The 16,231-nt window shown below is 30.6% G+C and overlaps 1 protein-coding gene across 5 annotated transcripts in view; it reads left to right on the top strand.

Moving 5' to 3' along the window:
• The window catches only part of SCOT (Succinyl-CoA:3-ketoacid CoA transferase), a 58,134-nt gene that overhangs the window by 16,284 nt on the left and 25,619 nt on the right, over positions 1-16,231 (top strand). For all 5 annotated transcript variants that reach the window (XM_085825459.1, XM_035370747.2, XM_035370748.2 and 2 more), the window contains exons 4-5: positions 8,762-8,854; positions 10,717-10,866. In XM_085825459.1, the coding sequence (XP_085681585.1) occupies positions 8,762-8,854; positions 10,717-10,866 (243 nt within the window). The remainder of the gene's footprint in view (positions 1-8,761; positions 8,855-10,716; positions 10,867-16,231) is intronic.

Here is a 16,231-nt window from a genome sequence, read left to right as displayed (position 1 = left end):
CTCAGTGTCATCATAGCTACGTCATCACTCCCCACTGCCTGTTCCAGGGAGAAAAGCTCTATGAGCTAGCCCTTCTCTTTTAAGTCCTGCCTTTGCACAAGAAGAGGGTGCGCCTCAAGGCTGTGTTCAAAGTGTTACATTTTTCAGTTTAAAAATAAATTCTGTTCTAAAGGAACTTCCTCCAACTGTTTCAGGCTCATTATATGTTGATGATCTCCAGATAAGTTGACAAGGGGCAGATATGAAATTATATGGAGAGAGAATTCCGGATCTCTCTTAACAGGATCCAGACGTAGCCAAGGAAACATGGATTTGTGTTTTCAGAACAGAAGACCACTTGCATGCACTTTTGTAGAAAGTGAGTCCTTCCTGAGCCAGAGCTTCATCTTAAAAGTTCACAATTTCCAGTTGTACCCGAAATAAAATTTTTAGGGTTGGTATTTGACCGAGAATATTTTAAAGGTACTGGCGAATACCACTTGGGGTGCAGAATGTGGCTCAGTGTTCTGCATTTACAGAGTCCTTTTCTGTTAGAGAATTAGATTACGGCTCAGTTGTTTATGGATCAACATGGCCTTCTGTGCTATTGAGACTAGATCCTGTTCACCATAAGACATTGTGGGTTTGTTCTGAAGCTTTCGGAAGTTCTCCAGTGTAAAGTCTGTATGTTGACTGTTATGAACCTCCAGTTAAGTTAAGACGTGAGCAGTTTTCTCTTTTTGCTATTAAGATATTATCATAACCTGATCATCCTTGTAAGCTGTTTTTATTAGATCATATGTATGAGCATCTGCTTGATGCTCGACCTTCTTATGTGCTTTCTTTCTGATGGTTCTCTCACTAATTCAAGAATATTAGATGGCACAATTAAGCACCCAGGCAGTGAAGCATTTTGAAATAGCATCCTGGGAGAAGTTTAGTTTCAGCTTCTTGATATTTTCCAGCATCTTGACAAAAAAGATACTAACATATTGGTGTATAGGTAACTTTTTCTTGAGCACAGTGATTATGTTCTGATAGATTGAATGCAGCAGGATATGTTGGTGTATCATCATTACTGGAGACCACAAATTAGGCAGATGTCTGCCCGACGCTTGCTCAGTCCTCACATCAGAATTAACTGCTATATATTGTGTACTGTCATTTATATTCATGCTAAGCCAGAAAAAATTTATAACATGTACTGTCTCTCTTAATGTATTAGAATCATTTTCTGATATCCTGAATCCTGTCATAGTAGATATCCTCATTCTCGATTTAAAATTAAGAAATCATGGATACGAGCTCCTGTATTGCTGGATACCTGGACATGTGAGCATAAAGGGTAACAAGCTAGAAGATGCCACAGCAAAGTCTGCAATCTATTTGTCCAGTTGGCTTGTCCCTTCTGATGATATCAACAGGTTCATCAAATAGAAAATCTTAGATAAATGGCAGAAACTCTGGAATTATCAGCTTGATAATAAGCTAAAAAGTGAGAAAACTAAAGACGAATACTGGGATACTTCTAGGAACAGGAAGGAGGAAATACTGCTTACTCGACTTAGAATCGGTCACTCATGGTTTTCTTCTGAGAAGGCAGTGAAAGCCAATTTATTCCAAATGTAATCTATTTCTCTTCATGTGTCATTTTTTATTTGAGTATCCTTTTTTTTAACAGACTTAGAATGAAGCATTTTAGCAACTGTGACATAAATCTTGTCCAAGTAAGTAGGAAAGGAGTCATTAGAAATTTATTTCAATACCTGAAAGAAATTTGTTTTATTATTTAATTTGTTTTTGTTTTAATGTAATGTGCTGGTATTTTAACACTTTGTATTTTAGTATATTCAAGATTTGTGGTTTTAACACAGTTTTTAGATTTAATATCATTGTCTAAGTTCGATATACTTCTTTCATCTGAACATGTCATCATTCTGCTTTTTCATTCCATTTTGTTTTAAACTTGTTAGAGGTACTGATTTGTTTTTATATATAACTTAAGTTTGGCACATTATAGCCTTTCAAGTTATCACCAAAAAATGCACCACCAACACTACTCTAAAGTGTTGTTTTTTATTCAGCAATGTACTTTAGGATCATTTATAGTTTTGTATTTTGTTATTATTAGTTATTGCCATTTATGTCATGTAAACAGGACTCTGTTTTGCTTTCTAATTTTTGGTAGGATGTATTCAGAAACAGAGTTTGTTTTGCTTTCTAATTTTTGGTAGGATGTATTCAGAAACAGAGTTAAACTTTACTAATATCACCGTACTTATTACTTTAACTCCTTTCATACCAGACACCATAATTTTCTGTATTATGTTTGAATATTGGAGAGGTAAACTTTATCCATGAATCTGTTGGAGAATTAATAGAATCCCTAATGTTGCTTAATATATTATTCTTTTATTTTTTTAATATTTATTAATATAAAACATTTATTTATTGAAGAAGTCATTGTCTAAGCTCGATATACTTCTTTCATCTGAACATGTCATCATTCTGCTTTTTCATTCCATTTTGTTTTAAACTTGTTAGAGGTACTGATTTGTTTTTATGATATTCCATAATTTCTCACCATTTTCATTGAGCCATCCTTTCTCGTGAACATGAAAAGACCATTCGGGAAATTACATTTCTGCATTGTCTTTTTTTTTTTTGAAAATAACTAGGAGTTTTAATTTTATGTCTTCTAAGCAGCAGAACACTGTGGTGAGGTAAGATTTATCATGACCCGTTGTTTTATGTGAACTATTTTTATTCCTCTCACATCATTTATTTGTTTTCTATCGTAGTAAACATTACTGGAGTTTCATCCATATTTCCAGTATGTAACAATATAAAATGTTTTTGCCTTTGTAGATCAATAACATACTTCTGGAAACTTATCAATTTGTTGTCCAAATCTTTCAGAAACCTTTGCAAAACTTTTGTTTTTTTCTCATAGAACTAAATTATTCCATGCCATAAATTAACAACACCAACTCAAAGTTAGTTTAAAGTTTTTACTTTAATTGTGTTCATTTTATTTGCATTTATTTATTTATTTATTTATTTTTTCCTTTTTCAAGCAAATAAACATATGCTGTTTCTTGTTACAATTAATCCATTCCGGTCATTTTCTAGGACCCAATTTGTAACACTTTTTTCTTGAATAGGCCATTTTGTTACTCCTTTACGGAAAGCACATTTATTCTTTGCCATATTAATTATTTTATTTTATTTTTCTTCCACTTATGTCTGGAGATTTCACCAGCATCAAACATTCTTGCTGCAGTATGATTTCCATTTTCTTTTGCAAATTGAATTACTTTGCATTTGAAACCAGTACTGTATTTGTTTCATTCAGCTGAAGAATGTTTGGAATGTTTATTCAAAAGTTTGGGGAAAATCTTCAAATGAATGCTTTATAAAGTTGCACTTATATCTTTCAGGTTCCTTCATAAAGATAAGGGTGCACGTTATTCAGCATATATATCCAAAAATTTAAAAAAATGTACTTTGAAATTACGGATGCACATTATACCGTATTAAGTTACAAAATACGGTATTATTACAAATATGGTATTATATTACAAAATAGAATTTTGTTGGCTGAATTGTTATTTTCATCAAAATAATAAGTGAGAGGTAAGTATTAAAATTTTTGCTTATTTACTGTTATTCCATAACAATCTGCAAATTTTCTCTAGTTTCCTGGACTTTGAAAGTGTTAATCAGTTTCATTTCAAAAGTTTATTCATTCACATGTGTTAAAAAACTACTCCAGAAGGTTTTAATCATTGTCTTGGTGACTTATGTATACATTTATTACCACAATATATATTAATATTTGAAAGCAGTCCCTATTTCGTGGATTATGAAATTTGTAGACTCGTATAAATAAAAAACTACTTTAAAGAAGGTTTCAAAACATTCCTGTGACATATGTTGATTTCTAATAGTAGTAACAAAAATTTTAAATCACATTTTATTTCAGGTAAAGGTTTAGGACAATAAATCAAAGAAATGATATTCAGCATATATACCTAAAAATTAAAAAATGCACTTTGAAATTACAGATGCGCATTATACGGTATTATGTTACAAAATATGATATTATTGCAAATATGGTATTATGTTACAAAATGGAATTTTGCTGGCTCACTTGTTATTTTCATAAAAATAATAAGTGAGAAGTAAGTACAGTCAAAATTCGTTAATCCGGACTCGTCGGGACCTCAGCGATTCTGGATTATCGATTTTCCGCATTATAGATCATCAGTTTAAATCTGGTAAGATGGCATGCAGAAATTAAAAAATTAAAAATACGAAACTGTAATTTATGAAATAAAGAACACTTATGATCTAAAAAGTATCAAAATTTACAACAACAACAAAAAAAAAAAAAAAAGCTTAATATTTATTTGTTTACTTTATTAAACATTTCTTTCAATGCAAGTTGTTTAAGTTGCTTCGTTTTATGTGATAATACCGTCTCTTTAATTCTATAAACAGACATAATTTCTTGTTCAGTTACAAAGTTCCGCTGTTCAAGTTCTATAATTGATGTGTTAAGAATACGGACTAATTTGTCAATCGAAATTTTTTCATTTTCAATAACCTCTGTGTCGCTTTCTTCACTATCGGAAGCAAATTATAATGACGAGGAATTTGATTTAAATCATATCCAAGATGGAATACATCGAGATGAACTACTACATTTAGTAAGGAATTATAAGCCAAATAAAATTAAAACATCTGCCCTGAAGATAAGGATAGTGCTGACAGATCAACTTCCGATTCATTTCCCCCCACACACACACACACACGCCGCAGAGCAGCGTGAAATTGATAAACATATTTCGAAATGGTTAGGTCATTTTTTGCAGCAATTCCACTTTTGTTTAATGGACTTCGAAACATACTTTCGCTTTGTAGATCCTTTACATATTAGTAAATATATATCGGAAATTTTATTTGACATAATCGAAAGGTCAAGCTTACTTTTATAAAATTGCTCTAACAGTCTGCAAAAAATAATAAGCCGGATCCAATTTGAAGATTAAGGAACAACGCAATCTGCAACATTAACTGAATTAGATAATTTTAGCTTAGCTTATACCGTCTGTTATACATTAAACGCACATGTAAATGTATTTTGCGCATACGCACACGCATATTCGCAGCCGTAAAGGTCTTACGCGTTGACGCATGCACAGGAAGTTTGTAGCTTTGAAGTCTGGATTATGGGTGTCCGAATTAACGACTTTTGACTGCATTAAAATTTTTGCTTATTTACTTATTTACTGTTATTCCATAACAATCTGCAAATTTTTCTTTAGTTTTCTGGACTTTGAAAGTGTTAATCAGTTTCATCTCAAAAATTCATTCATTCACGTCTGTAAAAGACTACTCCAGAACTAAGAAAGGTTTTAATCATTGTCTTGGTGACTTATGTATATATTTATAACCACAATTAGTTTTCTGGACTTTGAAAGTGTTAATCAGTTTCATTTCAAAAATTCATTCATTCACATATGTAAAAGACTACTCCAGAACTGAGGAAGATTTTAATCGTTGTCTTGGTGACTTGTGTATACATTTATTACCACAATATATGTTAATATTTGAAAGCAGTCCCTATTTCGCGGATTATGAAATTTATAGACTCGTATAAATAAAAAACTACTTTAATGAAGGTTTCAAAACATTCCTATGACATATGTTGATTTCTAATAGTAGTAACAAAATTAAAAATCACATTTTATTTCAGGTAAAGGTTTATGACAATAAATCAGAAAAATGATATTCAGTATCTAAAAATTTAAAAAATGCACTTTGAAATTACAGATGTGCATTATACGGTATTATGTTCAAAATATGGTATTATTACAAATATGGTATTATGTTACAAAATGGAATTTTGCTGGCTAAATTGTTATTTTCGTCATTCATTATAAATGATCAAAATAATAAGTGAGAAGTAAGTATTAAAATTGTTGCTTATTTACTTACTAGAAATGCTGACGGTCATACGAAATGATCGCTGTTCTAGATATTATAAATTGTAATTAAAATGATTTGTGCAAAGGTTTCTGCTAATTCAAACTGAATTACCTAGGGCAGGTGGCAATGATGCCCCTTTGCTTACTTGCCTAGAGGATTCCCCCTTCTACTTGCTTAATTGCTTAAAGTAGAGTGCAATGAAGGAAACCACTGGCAGTACATTTCTTAAGAGCCACAGCTAGCTCAATAAATAAAGGTGATTTAAACAATAAAATGTTAATTCACATGTGAAAGATCTCTTTGTACACAACATTTCTAGTGTAGATCTTTCCACCATTTTTAAGCTCGCCTTGCAGAGGACCATCAATTATTTTTAATTTTACGTCCGTTCTTTCACGAACTCTTGAACAGGCAACATATAGTTGGCCATGTCCAAATGCAGGCTCAGGTAAAAAAGTGCCAACACGCTTAAGCGTTTGGCCCTGGGACTTATTGATGGTCATAGGCAAGTTTTACAGGAAATTGTCTTCTATGTCTCAAATGAAACGGCAACCCTGTGCCGTAGCAACTTCACCCCATTTTGGCTAGTACAGTTATGCAAGCAACCAATAAACTATCATCGACAAACAGACGCTGAAGCCGCATATAATAAAGATATTTATTTATTTCATTTTATTTGTTTTTTCATCGTTGCCGGTTGCATATTTCTGAATTCTATTATATATCGATGTTAAATTTATTTATTAAACGTTAAATGCATGTGCTCTTGTGTTTTAATTTATCTGGCTTAGCTTTCTCATAATATTTGTCATGCGCTGCACTGCATGGGGAATAAAACAATTTACAGTTACGCAAGCAACCAATAAACTATTTGCAACCAACAGATGTTAAATTTATTTGTTAAATGTTAAATGCACATGCTCTTGTATTTTTAATTTTTCCGGCTTAGCTTTCTCATGATATTCGTCACGCGCAGCACTGCACGGGGAATAAAATAATTTACAGTTACGCAAGCAACCAATAAACTGTCGCCAACAAACACTTAAACCGCATATATATAAGATTTGCTGTTATTCCAGAACAGTCTGCAAATTTTTCTTTAGTTTCCCGGACTTTGAAAGTGTTAATCAGTTTCATTTCAAAAATTCATTCATTCACATGTGTAAAAAACTTCTCCGGAACTGAGGAAGGTTTTAATTATTGTCTTGGTGACTTATGTACTCATTTATTACCACAATATATGTTTATATTTAAAAGCAGTTCCTTATTTTGTGGATTATGAAATTTATAGACTCGTTTAAATAAAAAACTACTTTAAAGAAGGTTTTAAAACATTCCTATGACATATGTTGATTTCTAATAGTAGTAACAAAAATTAAAAATCACATTTTATTTCAAGTAAAGGTTTAGGACTATAAATCAGAAAAATGATTTGAAGTAATTTTCAATTTACCTCTGCAATGAAAGGTTCACAGGTACAAACACTAGAATTTCACTGTTGGTCATATGGGTATAGTCCTGTTGTGCTAACTGGGCAACTGCACTCCACTTTTGATAGAGAACATTTTGAGAATTTCCCATCCTTCTTCCCTATCATCAAACCACTTGAGTGGATAGTGCTCTAAATGCCTCTGTGCCATACACTAAACAAACTTACGCTACTTACACTAAGTGCCATGCACTAAGCAAGCTTACAAACATCCATACCTTCTCCAAGATTCGAATACAGGCGCATCGATATAACAGCCAACATCACTAATCACAAAACTGATTAGGGCGGCAACACTAAGCTAACAAGAGGAACCACCACTTTTATTTTCATTTTATTCTAAATTATCATTATTCTCTGTTTTCTAATCAAAATTCACAAATAATCACTCTTTCTGTCTGATATAATTCTAGTAAAATAAAAATGCCTAGCAAGGAAGCATAATTTAAAGTAAATAGGAAACTTGCAAGTCGCCATAGACTACACAGTGCTATATATGAATAGAATATCACAAACCCTAACTACCAAACAAAGAACAAATTTCAATTTTTTCTTCTTTTTTTTTTCATAGTAGCTAGGAATATGTATTACATATTACATGTATTTATCTATCGCTGATACAGTACAAAGTCCGTAATCCGGACGTCCATTATCCAGATTTGATAACCTTTAGATCATAATTGCTCTTTATTTCATAAATTAAGGTTTGATATTTTTAATTGTATAATTTCTGCATGCCATCTTACCAGATTTAAATTGATGATCTATAATCCGGAAAAACTCCTAATCTGGAATCGCCGAAGTCCCGACAAGCCTGGATTACAGGCTTTGTATTGTATTATAGTTTCAGCTTATCAGAATATATGGACATATATGCCTTGTGTGGAAGGGATTAATCTGTAAGTCTATTAATAAGAAAGTATAATTACAGATTATATAATATTCCTGGTTAACAGACTCTTATTATTTTTATGTGATTTCTGAACCGAAAATCAGGCAGAATATTTAATGCCATAGTGTTCTTATTTTATGCAGAATAAATTTAATAATTCTTTATGGTTTGGGTCCAAAATACTCGTCATAAATGTGGTTAGTGTTTTTATAGTTAAATACCATAAATACATTTATAAATAAATGGAGTATTTTATTTGTGTGTTGGAGTATTTCTGCATTAACTTTAAGCTGTGTTACTTTGTCTTAAGTTCATATTTAATTTTTCATTCATCATTGAGATTTGCTCTAATATTCAGATATTAATTGTTTTATTGTATTTATGGTAGTCATTTTTTCAACTTTTAGATTAAACGAATGGTAGCTTCATACGTAGGAGAAAATACTGAATTTGAAAGACAGTACTTATCTGGAGAATTGGAAGTAGAGTTTGTGCCTCAAGTAAATGTTTTTATTTCTATAATATACATTTGGTGCTTATTAAATTGCAGCCAAACCTCTGAAATGTGATAGGTTTCTCTTGCAGTTTAATGTGACTGGAACAGCTGTAACTAAGGCCATCAGAACAGACATGTGCCTGTGTTTTAATGTTGCTGTGCAGATGCTAATGATTTAATATTCTTCCAAAGGCATGATTATGCATGCTTAAAGAATACATTAGGCAAAATAACAAATTAAAACAAAAAAATTTTTTAATTATAATTTTAGGTATTGAGGGAAGAACAGTTAATAATATTTAAATGGAAAATCTTGGTTTCAGCAAAGACAATCTTACAAAACAGCATAAATATTAATAATATTATCACCTATGGCTATTCTTCATTTTCACAGCTTCTTGGTGGGTTCGCAGTCCTCATTTGGGCTGTGAAGGCCACAGAATTTTCATATATAGACTGATGTACTAAATTAAGGGAAAAAAGTCATCAAAAATGAGGAAAGTGCTTGTACTCTGCCTTTATATAAATCATTTACAGCATTTAAGATTTTTATAATACTTCGAACATTACCTAATTTCAATTTCAAGTTCCCATTTTAGTGAAATGCAGAGGAATCCAGAGGAAATTTTGACTGCCTATGTATTCCTGTCTGTACCCATGAAGATTATATGCTATTCAGCAGCACATATTTCAAATTCCTAGTCTTATTGGCCTTGAGATGTTTTCAGTAGATACTAGAACTAAGAATTATTTGCAAAATTATATATTAATTATCATTTGGCCAAATAACTTGAAAACATGCCTTGAAATGCAAGCTTTTGAGGCTGAAGAAAAGACTGGTATTTTATGTTCCATCGTTGGTTGCAAGCACATATTATGATTTATCATCATGCATATCATATTTTATTATTTAATAGCAGATGCTTTGAAATGAGATTAAATAATGGGGAATCGGAAAGTAATCAAATAAATTCAAAAAGCGATTGCATGTTTCTGTGTTTATTTTGAGATGTTCCCTTAAAAAAAAAACTTTTTGTATGAATAAATGCGTTATTTTTAAAATTGTCCCTTCAGTTTGAGTTTAAACCTAATAAATTTATTTATTTATTTTTTTTTTTATTGTAATGTGAAAACTTAGATTGTAGTCTCTGAAAAAGAGTTCATCATCAAAAATTTAAAAAGATTAAAGAAATAGTTGAAAGATAAGCAAAATATAAAAATCATAAAGGTGAACGAATATATAAAATCAGTCTTATTGGAATTCAAGATTCAAAACATAAAACCACATAATTAAATCAAGCTGTTCGAAATAGGAGTGCCAAATGATAGAAGAAAACTACTGTAATATTATTCCATTATTAAATTACTGTTATTATCGTGAAAAATTGCACTTGTTTTTTTTTTTTTTTTTTTTTTTCTTTTTTTTTCTTTTTTTTAGAATTTTATACTAAAATCTATGTAATTTGGTTTTATTTAGTTTTTTAAATATTTATATTTCTTTTAAAATTTATTTCCTCTAAATGTTTTCTAAAAATTTTATTTTATTTTATTTATTTATTTATTTATTTATTTATTTATTTATTATTATTATTATTATTATTATTATTATTTTTTTTTTTTTTTTTTTTTTTTTTTTTTTTTTTTTTGACATCCTGACATGATAAAAGCCAGTCAGGTTGACTGTGTGAAAGTTTTCAGACAACAGATCATTTTTATTATTTAAAGAGAATTAATTGTTAATCATTCTATTGCTTCAAAGTTATCTGTAATATATCTCTAATTGAATATGGGCATTTATAATTATTGAAATAAATATTGTTTCTCTGTATTTGCTATTATTCTGATTTTTTTCCACAAAATTTTTAGGGCTCATTAGCTGAGAGGATTCGAGCAGGTGGTGCTGGCATTCCTGCTTTTTACACTCCTACTGCATATGGAACATTAGTTGAAGAAGGTGGAGCCCCTGTCAAATACAATAGTGATGGCTCAATAGCGTTAGCTAGTGAAGCCAAAGAGGTGAAGATATTCATTTCGTATCTACTAAAATTGAAAGAAAAAATAATTTTTTAACAAATATAGCGTGATTTAAAAAAAAAAAAAAAAAATATTCACTGTCATTCTTTTAATATGCACATGCTATAAGTTTAAAACATCTGTAGGTTTTTTTCCTCCCCTTTTAATTTAAAATTACAATTCTGATTTGATTGATGTTCTTTGAACCATATGTTAAAACTTAAAAATGAAATGTAATGATTTCAAGAAGAGAAAGTGTTAAGAAGCCATATAGAGGGAAGAATGCAGAAATTTGTGGCCGCTCCTTTTCGAGCTGTATAGCAGTATTTCTGATAAAAATAATAGTTTAGTAAAAGTGTAAAATATGCCACTTAATAGTTTTGGACATCCAGTAATCCTTTTTACTGATGTTACTCCAAGGAAATTTTGAAAAGTGGTTCTGCAGGTGCTTCACATCTGCAATTTTCAATTAATCTTTTGTTCAACATTTTGTGCCTATAAATTGTTTGCTTTGTATATTATTTAGAATATTTTCAAAATTTGATAAAAATGTTGATAAAAGAATAAACAGAAACATGAGATAGTTCTCCAGCTGTAGGAAAATTTCAGTATATAAAATGCAGCTTTCCCAGATGCTATGTAAATAATATTGTGAAAAGCATAACAAAAATTTTGACCAAATGCCAAGAAGCAAATTTTTGTTGAACAAAGTGAAAGTATGGATAATCCAATGACCTACATCTATTAACAAGCAGTTAGATGGCTTCTTTGAACAGTCCATTAACCATGTTTTCAGAAAAGGCAATTATTAAATGTGATAAAATTAATTAGTTGTGGAAAAGTTAAGTGATGACATCATTATTTAGAATGTGTTAAATCTGCTGGTAATAAAAGAATTAGTGAGTGATGAAGATTCAACCAAGATCACTTACTGTGAAACTGGTGAAGCACTAAACACAGGTGTGAAATTTGCTGAAAAACTAAGAAAAGTAATATCAGAGAATATTCATATTCTGCATTTAAAAAAATGTGTTGTATATGTGAAGCAAGTAGATATTTGAACTATATTTGGAATGACAGTGATGACTAAAACTGAATATAATTAAATTATAAATAGTTAGGAGGGGAAAGATAGTAAGTAAATACTCATAGGGTCAATGAGAAAATAAAACTATGACCTTGGGATGTACAAAAAAATTGTCATATTTAGGGTCATTCAGTTTAGCTGCATATTTCAAAAACATGTCCATTTCTGATCTTAAGTAAACTTAATTCATAATATGCTTTGATGAAGCTTTTAATAGAATGTCCAGAGAGCTCAAATAGACCTTTTTTGGACAATTTGAGGAATTAAGTGACCATAAGATACCTCAAATCAATTTTTTAGGAGCATGCTACTGCCTGCCCTTTGAGAAGATTTTTTGGAAGAACCTCAGAACTAGATAAAAAGAAATTGCTGCACATATCCTTGGATGGACCAAACGTAAATTTTAAATTCCTCAGAGATTTGAAAGAAAATTTAGCAAATAATAATGACTCGTATCATATATTAGTTATTGGGTCCTATGGTTTGCAAGTCTTTCACAGTGTCTAAAGAACTGGACATAGAGCTACTGACTGGAATCTAATTACATTATTTAAAGACATGCATAGAGTATTTAAAGATAATTCTGCTCAGTGAGCAGATTGTATTGTATAACTAATTGTACTACTTTTCTGCTAAAATTTTGTGAATATCATGTGAAAACATGCCTATTGCTGAGAGAGCTGTAGATATTTTTCCTCATGTGAAAAAATATATGAAATCATCCAAACTGCCAACTGAAAGACTGTAGGAAGCTGTTACAGGTAAGCTTCTCTTGACAAAAGTATCTTTTTTTTATTTTTGCTGTGGAAGCTTACATTTATTTCGAAAATCTTTTCAGAAAGCTGGTACTGCTTGCTCTTTTTTACATATAACTTTCCATAGTATGTTAATCAGCTTTTCTAACAATTTGTGAAGTGATATTTAGTACAAGAAGCAAAAACTCCTGAAAAATCGATAAATACAGATATTCTGGGTCTAACCAATAATTGTAAATGTTGCAGATATAGATATGGGTATTCTTGCTGGTGTGAGTTTAGCTAAAAATGGAGTTTCCAGTCTAAAGAAAAGAGAATTCAGAACTCATTGCGGAACCTTTTTTGGTTAAGCTTATATCAATAATAATTTAAGTAAGTAAGTTTAAAGTAGCCCATTCAAATATAGTTTGGTCAAATACATTTCTTCAATAGATCCTAAGCTCATTACGTCTAGTAAACTTTTATGTGATAAAAGTATTGCTGCATATTCTGTGTATGAAAGTTAATGGATGAGTTCTGCAACTGCTAATAAATCAAAAGTGAAGTTTAAGGAATTGTTATTCAGAAGTAAGAGTGTATTCTGTAATGCTACTTGATCTCTTTTTATAAAGACCTAATTAATGATTTTGATTTTGAAGAACTTTGGATTGTTGTAAAACTATATTTTATCACATGACAGTGCCACAATAAAAAGTGTTTTCTCGGTTAATAATGATATGTTGGTGGAAAATTTTCAGGGAAATTCTTTAACAGCAGTGCAAACTATTTATGATGCTCTAAAAATAAATGGAGGTGGGGTGAATGAACATAATTCCTAATATGTTACGATGTAGCAATTCTGCTTGTGATGTGTATCATCAAGTCGTCAAAGGCAAAAACTGTATCATAGTAAAGATAATAAAATATTATTGGACAAAAAGAAAGCAGAGGACACAAAGCACAGATTAAAATTTCAGAGTAAAAAAAAAAATTTTTTTTAATCAGATATTTTTCTTCAGTTGACTCACAAATAGTAGGAATTAAAACAATAAATCTGGTTTTGCACTGATTTTTTTCTTATTGTTTTATCTATTAACGTTTCATTTAAATATTCTAAATGTCATTCCTGCACCCCATTAGAAACATACTTTTCTTATCTATGTATCAGTGTGTTTTTTTTTTGGGGGGGAGGGGAGTCATCAATTCTTATGAAACATTATATTTAATTTGTGTTATTTAATTCATATTAAAAGTTTTTCATCAAACGTTTGTTGAAAAAGAACTGCATTTTGACCATTTAAAATTTAAAAACTATAATGCTGTGTCATTCATGACATCATAATTTTTACACTAATGGTGGAAAAATCCAGTGTTTAAAAATTTAACTGTTGCATTAAAAAATCAATGAATTTCATTTCTGATTTCGTTTATTACTTAAATGGAATGTACAGTAGAACTCCAATTATCCGAATCAGTTGGGACTGGACACCATTTGGATAATCCAAAATTCAGATAATTGGATTTTTTTCAAAGAAAAGGTTTACGTACATTTTAATTAATTACTGTATGTTGAAAATGGGAGAAGAAAACTATTTTTTAAAGAAAAAGAGGTTTTTATTAATTAAAATAAAAAGGCAGAGCTTTTACGTGCATGTTATATAGCATACTGTACAGTACTTACAAGTGCTTAAAGTCATTGCTTGCTGAATATCTTGGTTAAATTAAGCGTAAAATTTCTTAGCCAGTCATTACTTGCTTTAAAGGATGAACAACTAAGTTTCTGAGCTAAGATCTTACCTTTTTCACAAAGAATCAAACCTGAAATTGGATTTCCCATAGAACGTTGCTGCAAAAGCCACTTGAAAACGACATCTTCTAAATATTTGTTTGATGCTGCCTTCATTGATTTTCTTGAAGAACTTCCATCTTCATTTTCAAGCAGTGACACAAAGTTTAAAAGTGTAGGTTTGCTCCTTTTAATGTCTGAAATTATCTATTTTTTAACACTGCATTTCCATCTTAATTTTTTTCTTAAATTCTGAAAGCAATTCAGATAGTTAAAGTTCAGATAATTGGAGTTGTGCTGCATTGTAAGTATATCATTTCTTTTGCAAATGTATCCCTTTGGACATTTTGTGCTGATGTTTTAGCATTTTACTTTCAGTGTCAGTGCCTGAAAATATTTCAGATACTCTAACAATAATTCCAGGCATTATGTACTCTTTTCATATAATTAAAAATGGAATTTATTTGGACTTTAACTAATTTTGTGATGCAGTAGATTTTTGAAGAGAATGGTGGTTTAGTATGCAAATAATGTGTAGCAAATTTTCTTAGTTTGGCAAAAAATTAATTTAAAAGTTATTGAGAACAGCTTCTATTATAGTTCTAATGTAATGCTCTGGGGATTCGAAGTAAGGGGGTTTTATCATTTTATTTATAAAAGTCATGTGTAATTGGCAAATTTTTGTATTATCATGTGGTACCATAATTAATTTACCCTCATCACAGTTGGTGCATACTCCATAGCTAGGCTAGAATTTTCTAAAACACACCCAGAAAAGCTGAAGAAGTCAGGGAATTTCATTCTTATGTTTGAGTGGCAACCCATTTTAATAAAGTAGAGGATAAAATTATGTAACTTATATATTCTTTGATTGCATATGATAAATTTGCCTAATAATGCCTTTGGAATAATTGAAAATAAATTTAACATTTGATTGAATTGTAAGCTCAAAAAGAATTTACTAAATTGTTGAAACCTGCCAAAAAATTGGAAATTATTTAAAAGTTATTTATTAAACAAAGGCTTAACTGTTATACCATGGCAGACTGGTTGAGCTTCAATGACAGACAACATTCAGTATTCTACGATGCCTTGGAGCACTTTGATGAATTATCATATACAAGGAACTGTTTCATAAAAGTGCTAGTACTTTTATGCAAGTAGGTAACTGCTGTTCAAAAAGACAGAAACCCTCATAATTGTGCTAAACATAAAAGTATATGCACCTTTATGCAGATCAGTTTCTAACTTGAAACTATCATAAGCAACTATCATAATGGTATGAGTATCTTCATACACGAGCACTGCTATGACGATAAAATTTTAGTTCTGATAAATAAAATAAATGAAAATTCTACTTGTGTCATAGTTTGAGCTATACCTAAGGTTTCCAGTGTCAGGGTCAGATGAAGATTTCATAGCCCCTCCTGTTTGTCAAGAATGTTGCAACCAGAAAACTATTTGATTTGTATTCATGATATTTATAATGACGAGGAATTTGATTTAAATCATATCAAAGACGGAGTACATCGAGATTAAATACTACATTTAGTAAGGAATTATAAGCCGAATAAAATAAAAACATGTGCCCTGAAGATAAGGATAGTCCTGATAGATCAACTTCCAGTTCACTGTGCGCCGCGTCGCCCCCCCCCCCCCGCTCGCCCCGCAGAGCAGCGTGAAATTGATAAACGTATTTCGGAATGATTAGAGAATCAAAGGATATGCCTTTATCCATTTTTTGCAGCAATTAAACTTTTT

The sequence above is a fragment of the Stegodyphus dumicola genome, chromosome 10, assembly GCF_044657685.1.
Source record: "Stegodyphus dumicola isolate Sdum_Otavi_A_Nest chromosome 10, ASM4465768v1".
NCBI classification, from domain to species: domain Eukaryota; kingdom Metazoa; phylum Arthropoda; class Arachnida; order Araneae; family Eresidae; genus Stegodyphus; species Stegodyphus dumicola.
Note: the sequence above shows the minus strand (reverse complement) of the source record. Positions and strands in the feature narration are given on the sequence as shown.